This window comes from Crocuta crocuta, unplaced genomic scaffold (genome assembly GCF_008692635.1).
Source record: "Crocuta crocuta isolate KB4526 unplaced genomic scaffold, BGI_CrCroc_1.0 scaffold646, whole genome shotgun sequence".
Lineage (NCBI taxonomy): Eukaryota > Metazoa > Chordata > Mammalia > Carnivora > Hyaenidae > Crocuta > Crocuta crocuta.
The window spans coordinates 1,749,466-1,774,759 of NW_027530851.1; the positions used below are offsets into that span (position 1 = coordinate 1,749,466).

The following is a 25,294-nucleotide window of genomic DNA, read 5'->3' on the forward strand; positions in this document are numbered from 1 at the left end:
TGAATTACTTGGCATTCTCTTTCAAATTCTATTGAACCAATACCATAAAATATTGAGAGTCAACATTTCTTAATTATTCATAAGTTAAAGAAGCCAAGGCAGAATAGACAATGGTTAGATCTCCATAATGATTTGTTAGGTATAGACAGCACAATATGGAAAGGTGTTTGAATGGATATAATTACTTACTGGTATATAATACTACTTTACATTCTCAAATGATGATAACTGGATCAATGTAGGTCTACCATCGTTCTCCACTATTATTTCTGACTACTAACTTGTTGAGAGCCATATATTTATATATACCAACATATATAGATTTTGATAGTTTTGAAATACAGTATAGCATCAGATGGTGTGTACATAAGTATATATATTGTATGTGTGTGTGTGTATACACACATGTAATTGGACAACGATGTGTACGCACTTTATATAGTCTTTTAATAAAGTTAATAGCACAGACATAAGTTGACCTGAAGTAGTTAGGATAATAGAGTCTGTCACATCTTTTGTCTCAGTGAATCAACATTGAATACTCTGAAAATTTGTGCCCACACCAATGGGTTCACAAAATTCCTAAAGTCTCAGAGAGAAATGTATTCACCAGCTACTGAATACAGCCCAGTTAGGGCTCCACCATTATTATGTGGGGAGACATACTGTTTTTAATGGAAACTATTTCTTTGAGAACTTGGAAAATCTTTCTCTTTCTCTTACTGAATAATAATTTCCTAAAGGGAGTCTAATATTTATATTCTATAAATACTTTAAAATAAAACCACAGTAATAAAACAGACCTAACATTAAAGAGCAATTAGCTAGACTTTCCACTAAAATCAAGCCAGCTCAAAATATTAAGAAAATGGCTAGCAAATGATGGCAGATATAGAATTCCTGAAATCTAAGCTATGATGAATATTTGGTAACTAGATGCCAACTTGGTGGCCAATGGCTGGGCTTTGTCCATCCACAGTCTACAGAATTAGGACTAGAAATGAAAGGCAGACGAAAGTGGCTGCATTATCTATACATTGTGAAGACCATGATTAAGGTTTTCAACACAGATTTCTGATAACTTACTATGTGCCTAACACTACACATGATATAGTAAATGTAGGAGTGACCAAGACATCTGGTTCCTGATCTTACGATGTTAATTACTCAGTAAACAAGTAAACAATTAGATGCTTAAAGATTGTGATGGACGGTGTGAGTGAAATAAATAGGTGAATATAACAGGGAATAACTCTGGGGAGCTACTTTACATAGAGTGTTTAGGACAAGCACCTTTTAGAATGTCACTCTTGAGCTGAGACCTAGAGAATGAGAAAGAATCAACTATGAAAACGTGAGGGGGAGAAGGTATTCCAGGTGGAACACCAGCAAGTGCAAAGATGTTAAGGCTATGGGAAAGAACCAGGCATAAGGAACAGCACAAGGGAAACCAATGAGGTTGCAGCATTGCGAGTGGTAGGGGATGAGGTTTAAGAAGGAGGGTAGAGCCAGATCCTACAGAACCGTGTGGGCCAAAGTAAACAGCTGGGATTATATACCAAGTGTATTTAGATTCTATGTTGCTACGTGAATATCAGAAGGAAAGAACACATTTTGCCTGACATCGTTATTCGCTTTAATTTTTGTTAATTTCATGGATCATGAAATGGAACCAGCATCTCGTGTTCCTTGAAAACATGTTGTCTTACCAGTTTTTATATTACAAGAGAATGTTCTGACAAGCCACAAGATAGAGATTTACATTCAGATTCTAATCTTTGAAGAGAATGTACATCAATTTACATCTTTGCTCTTGGAGATAATTCATTTTTCCTTTGTTTCTCCTATCTGTCTCTAGCAGTAATTTGTGTTTGCTTTGGGGTTTTACACTTTCATGCTTTTTTACTGGAGTGGAATCATTCTTCTTTATTATAGTGGTGGTGGTAAAGATAAACAAGAAAATTATGAAATTCATAGGAGAATAAAAAATAAAACATTTTGCAGTCTTGCATATACTCTTCTGCATTTTTCTGCATTCTTGCCATTAGTGATGCATATTGACAAAATAGAACAACAGCATTATAGTTTTCACTTCTAATATAGTATTCTTTTTTAGAATTTCTTTATTCTGTTCTTTTTTCTGTTAAATAAATTCATAACCTGTGAGTTCATTCCCAAGTTCATTCTTCAGAAGTAGTGAAAGCCATATTAGTTTTCCTGTGACCTACCAGATAACTATAGTTGATTCTTCTGTTGAGGCTGCAACAGAAAGCATTTGTAGAACCAAAAATAGTGGGGTTTTTTCTTGACCACAAGTAGAAAATCTATCATAAGGTTAATGCACCCTGTTACGGGTGTAAATGTAAGGTACTGAATCAGTCAGCATCTCCAGCTGTTGCTAAGGAAGGGAAAGCTTCCCCTTTCCAAGTGGCCATGTTCCCAAGTGGAGGTGAACAGAGGACAAGAGGGAGTGGATGGGGGTAAGAGAGACCCAGATTCCGTACAGAGCCAGGACCTGTTGATGAGTTAGTGGGTGGTAATAACAACGTTTTTCATGAGACAGATCCAACAGTGTTCATCCAACAGTGGGAATCATTATGTGCTCTGGTCTGGCTGGGAGAGCCATTCCTTTTTTTTTTTTTTTTTTTTTTTAAGGAGAGAATTAATTAGAAATCAACATAAACAGAAAATGTGATAGTTTAATGGTAATGAATCTGCATGGGTGTGATTCCATAACTACTAAGTTAGCATTCTTGAAAGAAACAAACCTCAGTTTGTGCTAAAAACAAACTCTACTTTGTTATATTACGAATAAACTTGGATCTTCTTGCCACATAGCATGCTAAAGCAGCATATCTGATGGCTGAAGTCTTAGCATAAGCAAAGAGCAGGCGAAAGACTTGTGGTATTTTAACAGGCACAAGATGATGTGCAAATAGAGGGTATACCATTAAATAAATCCAGCTTTATGGGTCACATCTAAAATCCTGAGCAGAAAAAATAAGTGGGTTTTTCTCTGAGATTCACAAAATTACTGGCAGAACAGAAGGTGCTAGACATCCACCTTTGTGCATATGATACATTTTTGTGTATGGATCACTGCATCACTACCTCATTCAGATATGGGCCCTGCACACTTTCCAGAACAGCACAAGGACTGGGAGGTAGAGAACTGGCTTTGGGTTCATACAGAGTTCTGACATTTACTAGCTGAGTCACCAAAATTGATCTCTTCATCCAGCTACTAATTTTGACAAACTGTCCAACATCCACACGCTGCTAGTTAGTGAGCATCCAAAGATGAATAAAACCAATAATCTGTGTCAAGGAATTCATAATCTAGTTAGTTAGACAAAAGTTGTGTAAGCTTTTTGAACCTAGGCTTTCTCATCTGTAACGTGGGAATATCTATTTGATAGGTACTGGGGGGATTAAGTGAGATCATATGTAAGCACATAGCACTCTTACAGGAACTCATTACGAGTCAGTATATATAAGGCATTTTGTTTTACCCAAGAAGTACTAACTATAACCTTGTGCTATTTCTACTCTTATTCAAGGCAGCTGTGAAGCTTTAGTCAATAATGACTCTCTCAAAACCCTCCAAGTAAGGAAACTGGAGAGAGAGCAGAACACTGATGCTTCTTTCTAACACAGGAGATTTGGGGAAACTCGGGGAGCCTGGAACTCACTAACAGTCATAGGAAGGGGCTACCTTTCAAGGACCACAGATACAGCTTTTAATGAGTATCAGCTATATTGGTCTCACACAACATTCTGGGCAACAAGTCCTCTGGGACTCTAGCAACCCACTGAAGACAAGGACCTGATTAAATAGACGGAAAGAGGTAAGACGTACCACAGAAATGATACCAGAATGGTGTAGAGACCCTGAAGATCTATGCCAGTCAAATTCTAAAACTGTACCATGAGTAAAATTGAGCTGAAGTACTTTTTAATAATGTGAATGCATAGACTTCATTCCAAAAGATTCTGATCCAGGAATGAAGAGGTGAGCCCAGGTAGTCGCATCTGTATGAAGTACCCCAGGTTAATGTGACGCAGGTGATACAGATACCCACTTTTAGTATCACATCATTGCTGTTTTCACAAATAAGTACTTATTCAGTGATTACTCTTCTAGTGACTGACCCACTTTTAGTATCACATCATTGCTGTTTTCACAAATAAGTACTTATTCAGTGATTACTCTTCTAGTGACTGAGAGACAAAGCATGGTCTCTGACTCAAGAAGCATACCATACAGTTAGTATAACAGTCTTTTCATATTTTAAGGCCCATACATATACAGACTAGAAATTTAGTGCAACAGAAATCACAAGGCAATTACTGATGGTTGAGGTACCTGAGGGTGGCAGACTGCAGTTAGGAATAGTTATGAGACTTGAAGGAAAAGAAGATCTTAGACAAATGGGGAGGGGAAAGAGAATGTTATGAGCAAGAGTGTTATGTATGAATACGTAAAGAAGATTTGGAAGAATGGTGAATATAACTGTGGAATTTAAGAGGATTTTACAGTTCTTCCTTCTCTCTTAACTTTCAGATGAGAACACTGTGGTCCACATAATTAATTAGCTTTTAGCTGATAGAATCAGAAACCCTTGAAAGTTTAGAAAGATTTAGTTCAAACAGCTTCCCCAGAATAGTCCATTTAATCATGTCTAGTAAAACAACTCTTATGATATTTGGGGGCAGCCAATATATTTATTTTATAGCATCTCTACTTATTGAACATCTTAAAATCTGTGCCTATATTGAACATAATCTGTCTTTCAGGAAGTTCTAGTACCATAGAACATACCGAATACATTTTTCTCCTTTTTCCTTAAGATAGTTTGTCAAACAAAGCTTGGTGCTTTGGATGGAAAGATGGACAAGATCTAGGAGTATGAAGTATGGTGACAGACCATAAACAAAGTAAAGCGAGGATGGTAAATATTATGTACAAGGCCTTGGCTAACCCTCTGGAACCACCTAGTTAGGAAACCTGACATCCAGTCTGGACTTTGAGAAACATGAGGAAACTGGCCAGGGGTTTCAATGTAATCTTATATATAACTTAAGGGATCTGTCTATACACAAATCAGTGACATGATTTAATTTTGTTTTACGTGAATAGTCTGATGACAAAAAGAAGAATTTCTGAGGAAGAGAAACTAAAAGTTAATTAATAGGATGGTATGTTCTATACCTGCACTGATATTAGCTAAATTAGAATAGCATTAATGGGAAAAAGGAAAAAGGAAGGTGGGATTTTAAAATTATTTCCAAAGATGAATGGGCAAGGCTGACAGGATATGACAATCAATTTTACGTGGGTAAATGCAAAAAAAAAAAAAAACCCTATACATGGGGAAGCAAAGGAATAATAAATATTGATTTGGGAGTTTCTAACTGGGGAGATCAGGGGCACAATGAGGTAATTAACTGAGATAAAAGTATTCAGAAATATCAAACTAGAAGGACAGGTGAAAGGAGGAGATCAGGTACAATGATTATATTGAGGTCCTAGGGGATTGGACTTATCTTATTCTCCTGTTGTATTCCAAACTCATAGCCCAGGACTAGGCATATAGATGGATTAATAATAAATAATAAAGAGCAAATAAACCCCTTCATTTAATAAAAAATAATCCCCTCCCCCAAATCAAGAGCTGAGATTAAGGGATTTGAGTGACTTCACAAGGAAGGATTGCCTGGCCTTAGTGTTATTCTTCAGAGGTTTTTTTTATTTCACTAAAATGTAAAAACTATGGAGAGAAATAGAGGGGAGAAAAAGTTAAGATCAGACATGAGGAGATGAATAGGAGGTTAAGGAGTTAACTTTGCTGTAAAGATAACAAGGGAACACCATGGTTTTGAAAGGTTATGGAATTTTAGGAAAAATTCATGTATTATAGGAGTTCAGAAAACAAACTGGAGGGGATTCTTCTAACCCAGCATTTCAACCATCACACCTGAGCATGCATGAATTTAGGTATGGAAACCAAGAGTTTTCCAAAGCCAAAGAGAGCTAAAATGGTGGAGTTAAGCTTAGTTTCACACAGCATCAATACCCGATTACATTTTCCAGAGTCTGAGATCATTCCCTAATGTTCAGCTCTGGTGAGTAGTCACAGTAGAGAGAGGTCCTGGAAAGTTAGTCACAAAAACTGCCCAGAGTAGGAGCAAAGACAACAAAATTCCTCTGATTTTCTGCCTTCCTCACTGGATAAGAGACATTTTTCTGTGGTCCATTAGAAATGATCACTATACATTGAGACTACAGAGCCAAACTCTTTTGTTACAAAAAAGAGACATAACCTGGCTCATTTTGCATTCTGTCTCCAATAGGCATGTTGGACTGTACACCGTGTCACGAGAAGACATACTAATCAACTTTTAGGGGGAGCTAATTTCAGAATCTTAATTCATTACTCTATATCTAACAAAAATACTAATTACAGACAGTGAATAGCAAAATGGGAAATGTCTTTTTAAAAAATCATTTCACAGAGTATTACAAGACCCCCTTATGTGCGGTTTTGCTTTCCACTGTTTCAGTTATTTGTGGAAACCATGTTTTGGAAGCAGATGATCCTTCTTCTGACACAGTGTCAGAAGGTCAGTAGTAGCCTAATGCTTATGTCATTCACTTCACTTCATCTCATCATGTAGGCATTTGGTCATCTCACAGCATCACAAGAAGAAGGGAAGAAGAGTACAGCAAAACATCTTGAGAGAGAGAGAGAGCACATTTACATAACTTTTATTACAGTATGTGGCACTAATCATTCTGTTTTATTATTAATTGTTATTATTAACTTCTTGCTGTGCCTAATTTATAAATTGAACTTTACCATAGATCTGTATGTGCAGGGAAAAAAACCCCAGTATATGTAGGGTTTGGTAGTATTCCTGGTTTCAAGCATCCACTGGAGAGTCCTTGATGTGTCCCCTGCAGATAAGGAGGGACAACTTTATATCACTATGAGTCTCTATTTTTTTGTTTCTTTTAGTTTATAAAGACTAGTAGGTGATCCATGGGCCTAGAATTTTACTTTTAGATTTGAAAGCATTTTCTTTCAGTCTTTAAAATAACTTATTCAGCAGTCTTTTCCTTCAGCATCTCTTTCCCCCTGGATGGGTTCACACATGGGTACTTAAATGGAAAGAAGCTTAATGACCTACCAATTCACCTGTCGGCCACTAAGAATAATCTAATTCATAAAAAATATTTTCCCCAATTTATATGCCATTATTGTCAAATCCAAAAACATCATACTAATAGGAGGAACTTCATAGGAGATAAATGGGGATTGTGGCCATGCAGGAAAGGCCGCAGACTTGTGAAACAAAACAAATATGCCCCTATCAGAAATTTGAGACTAAGTTCTGCTCAAATTTACCAGCTTTGTGATACTATACAAATCATTTAGCATCTTTGAGATTCCTCTGTAGAATGAGAATGGTAAACCCTGTTCTGCCCATTTCACAAGGGTATCAAAAAAAAATCAAATAAGACAATGTTAATAAGATGTACAAAATTATATCAATATGTTATAGTTAATAGTGGGCATAAATGATATTCTGCCAACTCAGGGCCAGATTTGAATCTAACTATTCCCAAGAATAGAATAAGAATACATTTGATGAGAAAACCAGCAGCTGTATTTGATGAAAGTGTGTGTAACTGGCTTGTTGTTTTAAATTGTGCCCCATCATGAGTCCTGTTAGACTAGGGCAACAGGTTATAGTAACTTTTTAGATTTGGATCTCACAGAGTAACGAAATAAAGAGATTGTGAAATAAGTGTTGATCCAGCGAGCAGATAATTCTCTTTGAAATGACCATTAATTATACAAAGAAGAATCAGAATGCCAGAAGAGCCACAGAACACTTCTTTGGAAGTCCAGTCTTGGAACTATGTGGTGTTTCGTGTTACAGAATGGCCACAGGAGTTATTTCTACTCTCTGGTCCACTACAAAATGGCTTTAGTCAACTGACTTATTTCTCTGGCCTCTCTTTTTCTTCTTAAGTAATATAAGGAGATTATGCCGCATACACTGCTTCCCAAAATCTTCCTACCTATTAAAACATGCTGTATGTTGAATCCACATGTGCTCTTTCTCTAGTATTTTCTATTATCATAAATGGCCCCGATCCAGTTGCTAAGACCAGGAGTCTAGGATCCCCATCTCCAATCACTCTTCCCTATGGATTCTACATCTTTAACTAAGAGAGCTCACATCTTTGCATTTCCCACCACTACTATGCTACCATTTAGCAGTTAGAGTGATATATATATATATATACACATATAATGTTTATTTACATTTGACAGAGACAGAGGTAGTGTGCCAGCAGGGCAGAGGCAGAGAGAGAGGGAGACAGAATCTGAAGCAGACTCCAAGCTCTAAGCTGTCAGCACAGAGACTCACGCAGGGCTTGAACTCATGAACCATGAGACCATGACCTGAACTGAAGTTGGCTGCTTAACCCCTAGAGTGATCTTTTAAGAACAATAGTTCTGATCTTATCAGGCCCCTGCTTTAAAAACAACTTAAAGTCTTCTCACTGCTCTTCCCAAGCAACCACTGCTGACAGCGCAATTTACTCTCTCTCAACTTCATTTCTTGTCTGAGGAGCCATTTGCAGTATCATCTCAGCTGTAGAGAGAACTCTCCATTTAAACCTTCTCTGGCTTTTTCTTCTGAGTGAAAACCAGAGTGTAATGGGAAAGCTGTGCCTTAAGTCAGAAGGGCCAGGTATACTCTTTCTTGTACCATTGTTGGCTGTCACTTTGGTCAATTCCTTAATGGTTTTGAGCCTCAATTTCTTCACTTATAAAATAATTAAAATATGAGATTGTGAGGTTTATAAGAGATAATACATATAAAAATACCTGATATTTACCTTTCTTTACTCAAAAGTTTCACAAATTAGTAATAACATACAGAAAAGAATTGGATCATGCTATTTTCAAGGCTCTGAATTCTGGCAACTGACATCTTTAAAGCTATCAATTGATGTTAGGTAAGGTCATCTGCAGACTTACATAAGAAATCCAAATAATGTGTTGATATGAGTTTACCAAATTGATGCTTTAAGCAGATCGGATTATATGTTCCCTGTAGTGGTCAAGGGGTTACCATAAAAGGTTTGAAAAATGCCTCTGTGAGATGGACAAAAATGCACTATTTTTAAACATACAATATTTTAATATTTGTTTGGTAGAAGTAATTCCAGTTAGTGAACTAGTGGGAAAGTTCAACTATAGAAATTAGTCAATGCGCCGAAAATGGAAATTTGCTCAGCTAAACTATGGCACTCCATTACAAGCTTTACCTAACAATGCCAACTGCGTTTACAGTACGCATAGCATACTTCCTATGATTGTCACAGATGTCATGCTAAACTATGGCTCTTATTCATTGGTCATAAATTTTCAGACAAGATAATACTGGGAGGCCCAATAAATTCCAGTGTTTTCAGTTGATCTTCCTTCCACCTTCCTGCTTCGACTTCACTCCTCACATGCCCTCTGGTATCTTTATTTCTCAGAGGAAAATCTGAATGTGCATTGACTCATTTATAAACGATCTCATTAATTTCCAATTCGGTTTAAACAAGCCTTTAAATGAAATGTTATACAGCTTAGAGTGTCTAACACCTCTGATGTATCTTCAGCTGAATAATGTTTAATTCTAGGTTTATATTTTCTTTCTTTAACCATTGCGATATGCCACAAAGCCAGGTTGAATGTGTGCTTTGCTTACTTTTGTAATCTCAGCACATACTAAATGTTCAATAAATGGCTGCTGAATGAATGAATGTATGCTGTTTCAATGAGGACTAAGTTTAATTTCAATTTGTCCTCATATTTTTTTCCCAATAGAATTTTGTTTTCACTGGTTAGCTTAAAAAACCTATGGTCTAAATAACTCCATGGAAGTATAAAGAGAAACTCATACTTTCGAATTGAACCCTTAACTCCATACTGAAGTCGTGATAGACAACTATCTACCTAAGGGAAGAGCATGCTACCAGAAGGAAAAGGCAGAGCTCTTTGATTTTCTTGTTGGAGGAAATATTTTGCAGTTCACATTACATCTCCTGCTTTGAGATAAGTGAAAGATTATGAGTCTCATTTTATAGTGGGTACAAAGAAATCGTAGACTAAATAAATGGTTTCTCTAAATTATACAGCAGAATATTATTAGAAATCAATCTACCTGTCCCCTAATCTGGGATTTCTTGAACTAAAGTCCAAACTCAAGAAGATCTAGATCTTAAAATGTCAGTTAGAAAGATGTTATTCTTCTGCAATGAAGCTTATGAAGTTTCCATTTCTTCTCCCTTAAATATCTTTTTATTGGGGTGCCTGGGTGGCTCAGTTAGTTTAGTGTCTGACTTCGGCTCACATCATGATCTCATGACCTGTGAGTCTGAGCCCCACATCGGGCTCTGTGCTGACAGCTCAGAGCCTGGAGCCTGCTTCAGATTCTGTGTCTCCCTCTGTCTCTCTGCCCTTCCCCAACTGGTGCTCTCTCTCTCTCTGAGGCTAGAATACCACCCTATTTTAACAAGTGATATTTGATATAAGCACTAGAGCCCAGCCATTATCCCTTTTAATAATCTTTAAATAACAATATATAAACCAGAGTTTATATCAGATAGGATCTCAGATATATTATTACTTTGTTTTGAAGGGAGCATGTAGAAATAGCTAAGAACTGCATTTGAACCTGCTGATAAAGAGATCTGTAATTACTACCCACCCAATCTTTTTATAAACCATTAAAACACCAGTAGCAAATTTTTATTATTTTCAATTTAAATTAATCCATTTCTCCTACATTCAAATTAAACCATGTCCCTCTAGCTATACCTTAAGACAATACTTTTCAGTTCACAGTATGTAGAGTTATGTGTAATTCCTGTCTTGATCTTTTTCCCTTAGTCTTTTCTAGTGTATTGGAATCTGGGCATCAGATAGCATAAGGCCTGCTGTTGCAAACATTAATAAGATCTATCATTTAGAAGCAGTTACTTACACTTTGTTTAATCTCTAATGGAAGGATTTCTCTAAATATTTACACCAGAACAGTTGACAGAATGAATTCTGCAAAATTGCTGGCATACTCCCAGGAGTAGGGAACTGGTAGGGGGAGGGGAGATTCCTGGTCTCTGGTCATATAATTTTAAGCAGCCCTAGAATTTCAGGGAGCTGCTTGATAGAATATGAAGGTTTTGTATTAACAAAAAGGTACTTCAATGTGCAGACCAATTCAAGTAAAGTATCTCAACAACCACTTTCATTTATTGCTCTTGTAAAAATAACTCTCCATTTGCTTCAGGTTTAAAGTAAAGGGATTATTTAGGTTTCATAGACCCAGTAAATAAATCGTATAGGAGAAGAGAAACTTGTACAAGAAGTGTGAAGAAGCACCAAACTTATTCTGTGCAATGGTTCCCAATGTGCTTAATATGTAGAAATGACTTGTTGCTTCCATGAATCGCTGAATGAGAGTTAGCATGCAGGAATTAGACAGGAGAGAATTGAAATCTGCCAAGATAAATGCAGCAGTGGTTTATAAATTAACTCAGCTGTCTGTGTGTTTGTTTTTTCTTTGGAAGATTCTAAAATTAAGACTGTTCAACTCATCTTCGTAGTGGTTTAGAATTTGGAGAGTGTTTGAGGAAGTGATTTGGGGCTAGGGTAGAGAAAATATCTTGCATTGGAAAATCCTGCCAATTTTCATTTGAAATGTGCTCTTACCTGAAGAACAATAGTACTTTTCCCCCTCAGCCTGTTAATGTAGTAGTTTGGTTGAAAACTATTACATAAATAGCTTCTAGGATTATGTGCTCTCCATTTATAGTATGAATAGTATTAAGTTCAAAGGCAGTTTTTAATTAATTTCTGGAATTTCGGTGAGATGTGCACATGGATGCTGAAAATGGCAGTGGTAGCCTGAAATGGTTGGGAATTTCTTTTCCTGGAACTGTTCTTTACTTTATTAGAAATTAAACTTTGAGGTTTGGGCTCATAATGCTCACAAGTCTGAAAACAGATATGAATCAGGGCTGGGTCCTGGAGCCTCAGTGCTGGGTAGAATGGCACATGCTATTGATTATTGATACCATGGTCAAGTATACATCGACATGGTTTGTAACTGGCTTTCTAGGAAATCCCACTGATCTATGTTAAAAGCTTGGGTCTACATCAGGCCCTGACTAGAATTAGAAAGCTAGGGGGATGTCTTGGAAATGTGCTATAGGAAAGAGAGACTGCCTCCTCTTTATGGAAGGGGCTAAGAGTTACCCCAAGTTATTCTGAGAATGGCATGAAGTGAGTGGGTGAATGGAGGTCAGGGAATCTAAGGATGCCACCTGTAGGGTTTCTTGTTACCAAACAGTAATGAAGGTCCTTTTGGACCTAGATCAACAGATCAGTAATAAATTAAAAAAACAAGATTGAATTTTGTAAGAAGCAAATATGCAGCAGCTCAATATGTGCTCATATAGCTTGTGGTCAAGCAACGTTTGTCTCTATCTTTTGTATTTAATGGCAGAAATGACATGCCATCAAAAGATAGTGACACAAGTAAATAGAGGTCACAGTTCTGCTAAATTTCCAAAAATTAAACTTTTCTATTCTTAGATTATCTCATGGTCAAATTCAAGGTCCAAGAAAATCAAATGTACAGTGCCACTAAATTGGTAATATAATGACCTGTTTATAGGTCATTCTAACTCTTCAGCGTGCACAGTGCATGAGGTCAAGGTTTATTTGCCAAATGTTACCTGGAGGTTGCCAGTTGCCAGAGAAAGCTGGCCAGAAAAAGAGTATGACCGCCTGCCTCTCTCTGGATTTAAAGTAAGCAATATCTCCCATCCACATGCTGAAACAAAAAGAGCTAGTGATCCAAAGTCATAAGAGTATTGAAATATACTGAAATTATTCTGAATCATAAAGGAATGTGAAACCAACCACATTTAAGGACAATGAACAGTGGGAACTCTGTGTCTTTGTACAATTAAAGATCCATCACCTAGAGTGACAGAGTCTCCTTTCTGGATATTTGAGGCAATTGCCAATAATTTCAAAGGTGAACTTTCCCTTAGGTTATTAAGCACAGATACATTTATGCCACGTGAATATTTCCCTACAGAAAGGTTTAATAGTCTTATAGCTTCTAACATGTTTAAAGTTTAAAATTAGGGGCACCTGGGTGGCTCAGTCAGTTAAGCATCTGACTTCGGCTCAGGTCATGATCTCACGGTTCATGAGTTCGAACCCCGCATCGGGCTCTGTGCTGACAGCTCAGAACCTGGAGCCTGCTTCAGATTCTATGTCTCCCTCTCTCTCTGCCCCTCCCCTGCTCAAACTCTGTCTCTCTCAAAAAAAAAAAAAACATTAAAAATTAAAAAAAAATTAGAGTACCACTTATTGATAACTTCTCTTTAGCTACATATAGCATCATGTTTCTAAATGATATTCTTTTCTTTTACAAGAAATCATAAGTGCACTCATGGCCCCTCTCCTAGTTCTGGGGATTTTAGAGTACTTTTCCTGGAAATGTACTATGATTTTCTTATTTCCAAATGTTACTTCAGTAATATTATATCTAAATTGAACTTAGGATGTTTACAAGTATCTCTTCCCTTCCCATCCTAACCAGACACCTCTTCTACAAAGACTCAGAGTAAACTCGTTAGGTCCTTCTTATCTACTGAGGATGGGAGGGAGAGTACTTGCAGCGGAGACAGCAGGAGCTCTGTGTGTGTGCAAATGCACCCTTGCAGGCAGACAAAGTGGTTGTTAAGTTGATGGTGACATGGCCTGTGGTGTACACCGGTGGCATAGTTTCATCTCTTGCATGCTTAGGGTAAACAATCTATTGATGAAAAAAAAAAAGTTGTGGAAAAGCATTGTGTTCTGGTGGATTTCCTGCTCTCTATAACTCATGATTGCTCCCATTCCTTAGGGACAAGTAACTAGGTCTGACCACGGAGCAATGGCTCAAGTGTGCTGTGATGACCCTCCTCCCAAGGAGCCTGGCTTTCCTCAGTCTAATTACTTTTGGCAATTGTGGTTATTGGGATTTGGCCTGGTGACTCACTAGAACCCAAATTCTCCCAAGGAGCCCCCTTAACAAGCAAAATTAAGTCTGACAGGAAGCCCAGACTTCCACTTCACTTTTACATGGAGATTTCCTTGGTTTATGACAAGGTTTGAAAATCCTTCATGGACTGGAAAGAATAATAGAGGAGATGTAATGAAGATAACCACCCACAGAAGAGCACATTAAAAGAGAAGTTAAAAAGCAGTAAGTTCATGAGTAAACAACCTACCACAAAACTTAACCCATTAACATGGAGTTAAAACTATGTTATTTATAGTAGTTTTACTCATCAACAGTAGTCTATATAAAGTTAGTCAGCAATTGTAGAAACTATAAAAGAAAGGAATGTTTATTTCTTGTTAGGCAGTTTTCTAACCATTACGTGTGTTCTAAAAACAAAGAGGGCTCTAGGGCACATTACCAACCATTTGGTAAGACATGAAAACAATTGTTTATTATTAAGTAGCTTTGAAAAAAAATTTTGGTATGACTGATCCCCATCTTCTATCCATTTACTGACTCACTTACCCAACGGAAGAGTTCAGCAGCAAGCAGGCCTGCCTCTGGGTGCATGGCGCCCTGTGCAGTCAGTGTTAAACTCACTATTGTGGCCTACTGTGTGCACTTTGCTCTCTTTTCTTAGACTCTTTAGTGAGACAATTCTCTGTCAGATAGTCTTATATGTGCTGGTCAGTGCCACAGGTTTAATTAACAATATTCTATTGATAAACAAGATCGGGCTGTCAGACTACTTTATATTTTATTTATTTTTTATTTATTTTTTTAACTCATTATTTTATTTTATTTTATTTATTTTTTTTTTACAAATAGTTTATTGTCAAATTAGGTTCCACATAACACTCAGTGCTCATCCCCATAAGTGTCCTCCTCTATGCCCATCCCCCCCTCCCCCCCACATCCATCAGTCCTCATTTTTTGTCAGCATTCAANTTTTAAATGTTTATTTATTTGTTTTGAGAGAAAGAGAGAGAGAGAGCAAGCATGAGAGCGGGGAAGGGGCAGAGAGAGAGAGAGAGAGAATCCCAAGCAGGCTCTGCAGGGTCAGCTGCAGAGGCTTGAACACGAGGCTTGAACCCACAAACCATGAGCTCATGACCTAGCCAGGATCAAGAGTCAGATGTTTAACTGAGTAAGCCAACCAGGTGCCCCTGTAATAGTTATTCTTGAATTAAGGGTCCAACTGTAGTTCTCAGTCTTGGGTGCAAAGTAGAATCACCAGGACTACTTTTGAAAATACAGATGTCCAGGCCCATCCCCAGAGACTTTTTTTCATTTGGCCCAGGGTGGAGTCTGGCATTAGTTTTTTGTTTTGTTTTGTTTTAAAGATTCCCCAGGTGATTCTAATTTGAAATCAGGGTTGAAAAGCACTGTACCAAGGCCCATAAAGCAAGATTTTGGAGTGGAGGTTACTGTTAATACTCATGGTAAAAGTAATATAAACAGCAGATTTTATGAAGCACCGTAAAGATAACTTTTTTGGAAAACAAAAACTAGCCAGTGAAATATCTATTGTGGTTGTAAATTACATAGAAGGTTTTTGATATTTAACTGCAAAATTATAGACTTTCCTACATCCTCATGCCTAAGTTAATCTTCTCCTGGGTATGCACACAGTGCATGAGAAGAATAATCCCAGAGTATAAGATGTGCTATTTTGTTTCTAATGAAAAAAAATCAGCAACTTTTTATGTTTAAAAACCATCAGTAGTAGGGCAAGTTTAAAGAAAAGGAGCAAAGGAGTAGAAAAAAAGGAAGAGAAGTAGGAGAAGGTACTAAAATACCAGAAATGACCTCTATAGTAAATGTTAGGAAGCAGCTATGGTTTATGAGAGGAGGAGGAAGAAAGAATGAGCAAAGAGAGAGTAAGGGAAATAAAAGGTGAGCTGAGGTTTGGGAAAATGCACCATTAATGTCTCAAGTACTAATCCCAGTAGCTGAGGAGATGTGAAGAAATCAGGTAAAGACATGGGCTTTGGAGCCAAACCTGGGCTGAAATCCCAGGTCTACCACATCTTTGGTAAGTGCTCTTAGGCAACTAACATGAGACTATTGGTTCCTTCCTTACAGGGTGAATGTGAGGACTACATGAGGTAACATTTGCAAAAACATCATGTACATTCACCGGTGATTAAAACATGGCAGCTATTTTTTTTAAGTCTATTTATTTTGAGAGAGAGAGCTGGGGAAGGGCAGAAAGAGAGATAATCTTAATCAGGCTCTGCACTGTCAGCACAGAGCCTGATGCAGAGCTCCGACGCACGAACCAACCACTTGACCTGAGCCGATGTCAAGTGTCAAACGCTTAACTGAATGAGCCACCCAGCTATATAAATAATAATCAGTATCTCGACACTCATGTTAATAAATATAAATGTATAGTAAAATAACAAATATATGAAATAACAGTGACCTGAGGACTACAAAACTATAGTTTGCCACAAGGCATTTACACTCACTTTGGCACACCATTTTTGTCTGTTTCATATCAGTAAAATGTGACCAATACACCTTCCCTTATGTGAAAGCCTTTGTCAAGATTACTGTATTCATAACTTTGATGTCCCTTTGAATAAGAAAGGAACATAACAATGAGAAACGAGCTGTTCTTTTTCTTACCAACTTATCAAGCATATGTTAAAAAAACAGTGTTCTAAAATAAGCATCTCACAAATTTTGTTATTTTATATTGTGTGGTGGTGGTTTGTATTATGTGGTTATAAAATGGGGGCTGCTTTACCACTTGCTTTCAGGAATGTGCTTTGTATTGGGGTATAATTATAAATATGCTTACCAGCTAGTTTTTTGAGGACAGTTTTTAGGAGTGAATATAGTGCATTGCATTATTGGGTATTCATTTTAGAAAGATGTTTTAAGGTAACTGAATTGAATCCTATACCCATGCCAAGTGCTCAGAAGAGAACCAAGAGAACAGACACACTGGTAAACACTACCTGTTTCTGACACAGAAGGCCAAAATTGAATAGGAGCAGAGAGGGGGTGGGGTCCTAGCTGTTACTAGGGCTGGATAACTACACAGTATGGATGTTGCACGGGGAATCCATACACTGTCCAGATGGACTGGGCTCCTTTAAGTTCTACCCCATCCTCAGAACCTCTGATTTTAAGACAGCACACTTTGGAGAGAAATCTGCTTGAAAGGAGAATGCCACTGTTATGAGGAGATGCTAGATCCCAGTGGAATATTTTTTTAAAAGCATTTTTATACCTTTTGGGAACAAATCTTTCATTATCATAAAGTTTCTTAAGTCTCCTATGATCTGTGGCAAAGTAAGACAGGTCCATAGGTGATAAGACTTCCAAGTATGATGTTCAGTTGCATGATTTGGCAACTTAAAATTGCAGCTCAGGGGCACCGGGGCGGTTTAGTCAGTGGTGCATCTGATTCTTGATTTCGGCTCAGGTCATGATTCCACAGTCGTGGAATCCAGCCCCAACTCCAGCTCTGTGCGGAGCATGGAGCCTGCTTAAGATTCTCTCTCCTTCTGTCCCTCTACCCCACTTGCATGCGCTCTTTCTCTTTCTAAAATAATTTTTTAAATGCAGCTCAGTGACCATTCTCTTATGAAAATGAGAAGCTGTGGTTGAAAATGCTGTATTAGATTCTTTAAAATAGACAAAGTACCTTAATTTAATTAATTTTATTTTGATGCTACCAATAAGAGCGAATCTCAGTGTTAGCTATGCAAACCCTTTTATTAACAATAAATATGGCACCAGTAGGTTTTATTTCATGCATTCAACCATCTCCTTTATGTGACTCCAAAACACATATCTTCAGCCCTGACTCTCTGAAACTTTGATTCTGAGCTACTAAATGGTCTACTGGCCCTCTAACTAAAGATAGCTCAAAAGAAAAATAAGTTCCCTACCCAATCTGCCTCTCTCACCTTCCCATTTTTCTGTTTATCTCCATTGCTTTTCCATTCAGCCAGATCTGAGTCCTTATAAGACAAAGTTTACTGCCAAATATGTCCATCTATTTTCCCTTCATATTCAATTAGTTACCAAGACCCTTACATTTGATCAATAGAAATTATCTGTTCTATACACTCCCTTACTCAATCAGTCACTATCATAACACAGGGCCTTATTATCTTAAACCTGGGCAATTGTAACTGCTACTTCCATTCCAGCACAAGACACTTCTGAAAGCCTGTCATGGTAGGGGAGTTCTGCAAGATCTCTCTATTGGATTCCAAACTGGCTCCCTATGATTCCAAGCCCAAGGACAAGATGGACCTGCTGAAGACTGAGTATGCTGACTGATGCTATGGTTATGGTTTTTGGGCACTAGAAATTATGAAGAATGAGAAATATCATAATTAATTCACTCTGTACTTTGACAAGGTGCTTATGAATTAATCTTTATATGCATTTCATTATAATAAGTGAATACTTGTATTTGTTTGCATTCTTCATCTTCATCCACTAAACTTAGTTGAAAAAGACAACTAAGAACTGTGTAACTCACTAGCCATGACTTATGTTCTCAAGCCAAAAGCTTATAAGTTGAAGAAACTATAGGAATCACTTAGATATAAATTTTTGAACAACCGCCCTACTTCAAAGGTGAGGAATTGCACCCTAGTGTGGTAAAGGGGCTCGCCTGCATCATCCAAATATTAGTAACCATGCTGGATTTAGAACCCAGGTCTTCTACTTCTCAGTTTACTTCTCCAGCACACCCTGATTCTCCCTCATTGGCACCTTAGGTCCCAGGTTCTACCATGAACTTAATGATGTTGCTCTTCATCACACTCTTAAAGGTCAGATGGAACATTAATAAGCTAATGTTTCAAGATTGGATTAGATTTTTGCATAAAGCATAACAACAATTAAAAGCTATTAAATACATATATAACTGGAGAATCATTCTGTAGTACCATTGAGTTTTCTCTATAAAACTTCCAGAAGAATTTTAGTGACAGCAGATGGCAACTAGGTCCCTTGTCAAGACTACATAAAGCAGAAATGCTCCTATCAGATTAGAGGCACCTGTAACCATATTTTTTAAATGAATTTTTGAAATCATTCAAACTTTTCAAATGTGAAAATGTAGGTATTTTGCTCAAAAGTTTCATGTTGTTGCAAACTCTTTGGAGCAGAAAATGGAATTTCCTAGTACTCAATGGCACTCAGACATTAAACACTCTCAGCACCCCCCACAATCCTTGGGAATAGAATATTCCATTCTTTTCAGTATTGCTGATCAGTACTTTAAGCAAAATGCTAGTATCTTCCTGAATAGAAAGATCTGATGGGCAGGATTAAGTAAAAGGAAAAAAATGGGAAGTAAATTTTACATATGTACATTTCACACGTCATATGTTTTGTTAAGGTATAATTGCAAAGCATTTCAAACTTACTAGGTTGTCCAACAGATGGTAAATTTAAGATAATCCAATCATTTTAAACCTGAAGAAAAAATTCACAATTAAGAGAGCAATCCACATTTTCCTCAAAATCAAAAAGCAAGCTAAAAAAAACTATATAATTTATGACGCAACACTTTTCAAATGATCATTCTCAAAAGCATACCAATGTAAAATGCACTGTTCAGAGAAGAAATAGCTCTAACCAAGTAAAACATGTAATTTCAACACACTGTCTTGCATGATCCTTACCATGCTCTCAGAACCGAATGATGTTTTCCTAATGGTAACCAAAGCTGATTCTTACATTTCATGAAATATAATACCCACTCTGATGGCATTTCAAGAATTCACTACTTGGAAAAGGATTTTTTGGGGGTGGCATGAGTTGACAGTGGGAAAATAGGAAGAAAGGTTAGGACAACATCCAAAATGAAACATTTAGATAGAGATAAAGTGGGAAAAGATGATTTAAGAAATCACTATATGTAGAACAGTTTTATTGTTTGATATTTCCTTCTTACAACTGCAGAGGGATCATTTGGTCTTCACGCTACTTTGGGTTCTGATAACTCCATACAGTATATACATAAAATTTAAAAGAACACTGCATTAAAAAAATTAACTGGAAAATATTTTTATTTAGTAGCAATCTAGAAATCTCTGTCCAGATTCAAATAAATGATCAGATGACTAATAAATTTGTTTTGTAGTATAGTGGCATGTATGGTTTCCCCATAATAACTTGAAAATCAAATGAAACTACATGTTGTAATCTCCATTTATTGCTTCCCGGGGACCTAATTAGTAGAATATTAAATTATGGGTAAATATTTAGTGGAGAAATGATTTAGCAAGAGTTATCTACTTATAAATTGAAATACTGTTCATATTTCATGCTTAGAGGAATAATGAAATGATGACACTAAGTCAATTTCACACTCCTTCTTATATTCTTAATTACATAGAATAGTTTGTGATTAAAAAGACAATATTTAAAAATCATCATTAATACTCTAAGTAAAATCTTTCCTAAGGATTTAAGTTTAAAAGGAATTAAAATAGTTAACAAAAAGACATTTTAAGAAATAACTCTGATGGTATTATAGTGACTAGAGCAGAATTTACAAAAAATAAATACCTTTTGAGTGTATTTAGATATTGCCATTACTGTCTAAGAATTTAAAGTTGTGGCACTGATTCACGGATATCACATGATATGTTGCAGAATATATTTTCTCCAGCTCATTTTACTCAAGTCTCTCATCTATTAAACAATATTTCTCCCAAAAACAAAGTAGACTGGTAACAAAGGCAGACAGGTAAGAAAATGCATTGTAGCCAATATCCAGACTATATTTCTATTCAAAATTAATGCTACAAATGCATAGTAGAATGAAAGTTTTTTCTATCCTATAGTTAAATTGTTATTTACCAGAATTAGCAGTGTAATTATCAAGAGTGTATCAGAATCCCAAAGAATGGCACAACATCTGAAATACTGTCATGAGCAATGACCAGAGTATTCCAATAAGAAGGTTTTATTTCATTTACCATTAAAATTATTTCTCCTGTATTCTTACTCTTTTATTTCAGACATATTTATGAAAGATTTTTAAAAGTTTCGCAGACTGTGCAATGGAAGCTTTATAATTATGCACACAATGGCTTTTCACAACTTGCGTGTATCTACAATCCAGACGATTAAAACCCAATTAATAGATGGATACTACAAAAGCATCTGATGCTTCTAACAATAACCTTCTGGAATAATATGATCCTACAATGCCTTCTGAATAATCAAATAATGCTATTATATTTAGCAAGCTTCACTATTACTATACATTATTACTGTTATTACTAGATAATTAATTATTTAACATTGGTATCAGTCAACCAGAACAGCTTCTTCCCCAAACAAAGTGGATAAATGATGGTCTGGAGACCATCAGATTTATTACTTAACATAACTGACATCTTCTCTCTGACATGGATCAGCAGGTAGTGTAACTAGCAGGAGACAAATTCTACCTACTAGTTGTATGCTTTTGTATGTAAGTTACTTAGTCTCCATTTTTCAGATTCTTTCTCCGTAAAATGGGAATATTAATGCCTGAACATCACATTACTACATAGGGATCTGAATGAGTAATTCAGGTGAAAGTGCAACATGATAGTAAGGTATTGTGGTTATTAGCTTTATGGCAAATATGACCTTTAGTTTTATTAACATATAACCTGAAATTCAGAAGCTGACTGTTGCAAAGGCTAAGCTGTAAATGAGTTAAGAACTGGATTTGGGGTTCTTGATTTAGCACTGTACTTAAAGCCAAGCCTCGCCTCTGAAAACACTGCTGGTTGAGGAATTTTAAGTAAGAGTTGTATTTCATTTTTATCTTAAATAAAGTCATTAGTCATCTCTAGAAGCTGTATATAAATCCAAATAGGTAAAAAAAAAAAGTTATTGTATGTTTGCTGCACTCATAACTCCACAGATTTTTTAAAGTACAAAATTCATGTTTAAAAATCACTAGTTTTCACAAACTACAGACAAATGGGGCAGCAGTTGTTTCAGGAAAACAGGAAAATACTAATGTGACTTTATCTGCTACGTCTTAGGATTAGCCATAGTTCCTTAGACTTGACAATATTTAACACTGCAAACAAATGTCTTTTTTTTTGGCAAGATACCTTTCTACTAAAACATTCAAGAGATCATTTAAAAAACATTGAAAAAAACAGTTCTTACACCTTGATTTTCTACCTCTTGTATCCTTAGTTAAGATTTTAAACGTTTAGAAAAGTAAAGCTATTTAACTACAAGCCAAAAAGGATAGTTTTTTGAAAAAAATTCAATGTTTATTTTTGAGAGAGAGAAAGAGAGAGAGGAAGAAGGGCAGGGAGAGAGAGGGTGACACAGAATCCAAGCAGGCTTCAGGCTTCAAGCTGTCAGCACAGGGCCCTACATGGGGCTCGAACTCAGTGAAGGCTAGATCATGAGCTGAGCGGAATCCGAAGTCGGACGTTTAACCAGCTGAGCCACCCAGGCATCCTCAAAAAGAATACTCTTAAATGTTCACATTAGCTGTCTCCCTTAGATAGTAAGGACCGCTTTTTTTTTTCCTAAAATACATTTGACTACTACATTATCTTTCATAAAAATGTTTCCCCTAGACCGTGTTTGAAGAAAAAGTTTTTATACATTTCCTTCCGAAATTTCCAAAGAAACTCGTATATATACATGCAATTTGGCCTTAAGTTTCCATGGACATTTAGCAAAGATCTCTCCTTACCCTCCACTCCTTCCAGATTCTCCAAAAATCATACTGCACCTGCCAAGAGCCCCGTCTGTCTCCTCAGAGGACGCAAGGGGTCGCCCCTGTCCCAGTATTGCACCAGCAAACCCAGCCGCAAAGGCCGACTCCAGGGCTAAGAAGCAAAGAGCATCCCTTGTTATGGGAGCTCCCTTCCAGCACTACTCCCACAGAATAATTGGAATTTCAACCCAATGCCACCCACCCCTTCTCCCATCCCCTCTACGCAACCAGAGGGCGCCTCTGACTTGGCCTTGAGATGATTAAGGCAGGTCGGAAAGCAGTTCCGCTTCTTTGCGATTTCTGCCTAGTATGAGCCTAGAGGTGCGCCATCCCTTGCTCTCTGCAGCTTTGGGGGGGCATCACCCTGCAGCTTCCCGCACGGTTGTCCCCAGGGGGCGGGCGGGGAGGGTCAGCTGGGGGAGGTAGGAACGAATGGATGGCCAGGTTTCTCTCCCGCCAACCCCCGCGCCCCCGTGTCTTCCTTCATTAACAGGGTCCCCTAAACAGCAATCAGAGGCATCTCTGCCCTGACGGTCGGGACCCTGTCACGTCTCAGCATTTGCGTAGCTCCTGCCCCTGGGGTCCTTAGTGGGGTGAAGGAAGTAGTGGGTAAGAGCGGTGTGGAGCAAGAGGCTGCCCCTGGCCCCGGCATCCGTCTCCCAACCGCCCAGAGACGAAATCTCTCCAGGACGCAAGGGCAGGGCTCGAGCCCCAGGCCGTTCCTTCTGTGAGGTGGCCGCACGGCTTGCCTGAAGGGGTGGATAGAGCAGTTACGAAGAACACAAACCATTCGGAGGCCAAGAATAATAAATCGGATGCCCTGACATGTTTAGCTTGGGCCCTCCTGCCCCTTGCTACGCGATACTAGAGGCGGGTGAGACCGAGCCGGATCCCCTGGCGCTTGGGCCCAGCTACGGTTTTTAAAGGCAATTTTCAGGTGAATCAGACCTTGTCTGCCCGAGGTGAGTGGCACAAAGGGAGCTTTCAGGGGACTCTCACGTCCAGGGGCAGGGCAGAGACAAGCAGCGGCAGAGGAGCGATTACTAAATCTCCATGCCACACAAGCCTGTGCTGTGTGCTCGGCGCTGCACCCGCGCCCGCCGCGCCAGGCTCGGCGGGTCCGCGCTGCACGAGGGGTGCGCGCGCGGGACGCCTCGCCTGCGAGCGTCACTGGCTCTCCCGCGGCGGAGGTCCAAGGAGCCTCCGCAGGAGCGTCGCTCTCTGCCCCCGGCGAGCTCCAGGAAGGTTTCTCCCTCCCTGTCCCTAGCAGCGCCCCCCACGCCGGAGCCAGGGTCGCCCCCGGCCCTGCCGTTTACGAACAGACTCCCCGTGGGGGCATAGACGCCAGCGCGCCGGGCTACTGGAGCGCAGGGAGACGTCCCATTCGCGCGTCTGCCTCCTCGTTTCTGGAAGACGCCACCTTTCAGACAGAGCAGCCCGGGTCGAGGGTGCCCTGGGGGTACCTGTTTAATTCCAGCCAGGGCACTGTTTTATGACGCCTCCATAAGGCAACCTTGCAAGGAACAGGAGTCAGAATACGGGGCAGCTAGGAGGCGAGTCTTTGGGGGGACTTCCACCTTCACCCGTGTCTGCCCCAGGGGACCCTTGAAAGGCCCTGAGATGGTAAATGCGCTCACGCGTGACGGGCAAGATCGTAACTGGAAACGCCGCACTTCGGGCTCCCAGGGGCTGGCTCNCGGGCCCCTACCCGAGTTATGGAAGGAAAGCACAAATACCTAGAGCTAGTCTAACGTAAGACCGAACTTCTCCTCGAACTCCAAGTAAGAAGGGGGCGGGAGCCACGTTCGCGCCCCGTCCGCCCGCTTTAGCACCCGCGAGGGTGCGGGGGAAGAGACCGGCCCGTAGGGGCCGGCGTGGAAGGCGCCGTCGGTGCTGGAGCCGGACTACCACCTCCTGCCGGAGGCGCGGGTGCCAGGCGGGAGGACCCCTGCAGCTGGGAGCTGACTGGACAGGCTGAGAGACCCGACAGGTGAAAGCAGAGGGAGAGAGCAAACGTGTAATAAAAAACCTGCACTTACTTCTCCGCTGGCGCCTTCCCCGAGAGGCGTTTTGGCTGCCGATGTATTCCATAAAGTTCAAAATGATAAAAAACCAAGAAATCAGTCGCAAGTGCATAGTAACCCAGTAATGTTTCCTTTCCTTCTCTCCTTTTTTTTTTTCCTCGTTAATGATATTAAATGTTTTAGAAATATAGGTAGGTGTTGGGCGTATAGAGGGAGAGAACCCAAGCCGCGGACAACTTCTCCACTCAGATCCGATAGGCGTGCTGGGACGGCGACGAAGCGGGTCGGGTGCAGGGAAACCAACTATTGTACTTTCAAATTGTCCGAGCCCTGAGCCGCGGCGGATCCGCAACGGTGGCTGTCAACGCCGCGAGCGAAGGTTCCACGAGCAGCGAGCGGCCTCGCC

The 25,294-nt window shown here is 38.9% G+C and overlaps 1 protein-coding gene across 2 annotated transcripts in view; it reads right to left on the minus strand.

Moving 5' to 3' along the window:
• The window catches only part of RSPO3 (R-spondin 3), an 85,118-nt gene extending 59,836 nt beyond the window's left edge, over positions 1–25,282 (minus strand). For both annotated transcript variants that reach the window (XM_077769432.1, XM_077769433.1), the window contains exon 1: positions 24,904–25,282. In XM_077769432.1, coding sequence (XP_077625558.1) covers positions 24,904–25,000 — 97 coding nt within the window. In that variant the 5' untranslated portion in view covers positions 25,001–25,282. The remainder of the gene's footprint in view (positions 1–24,903) is intronic.
• Between the last annotated feature and the right edge of the window lie 12 nt (positions 25,283–25,294).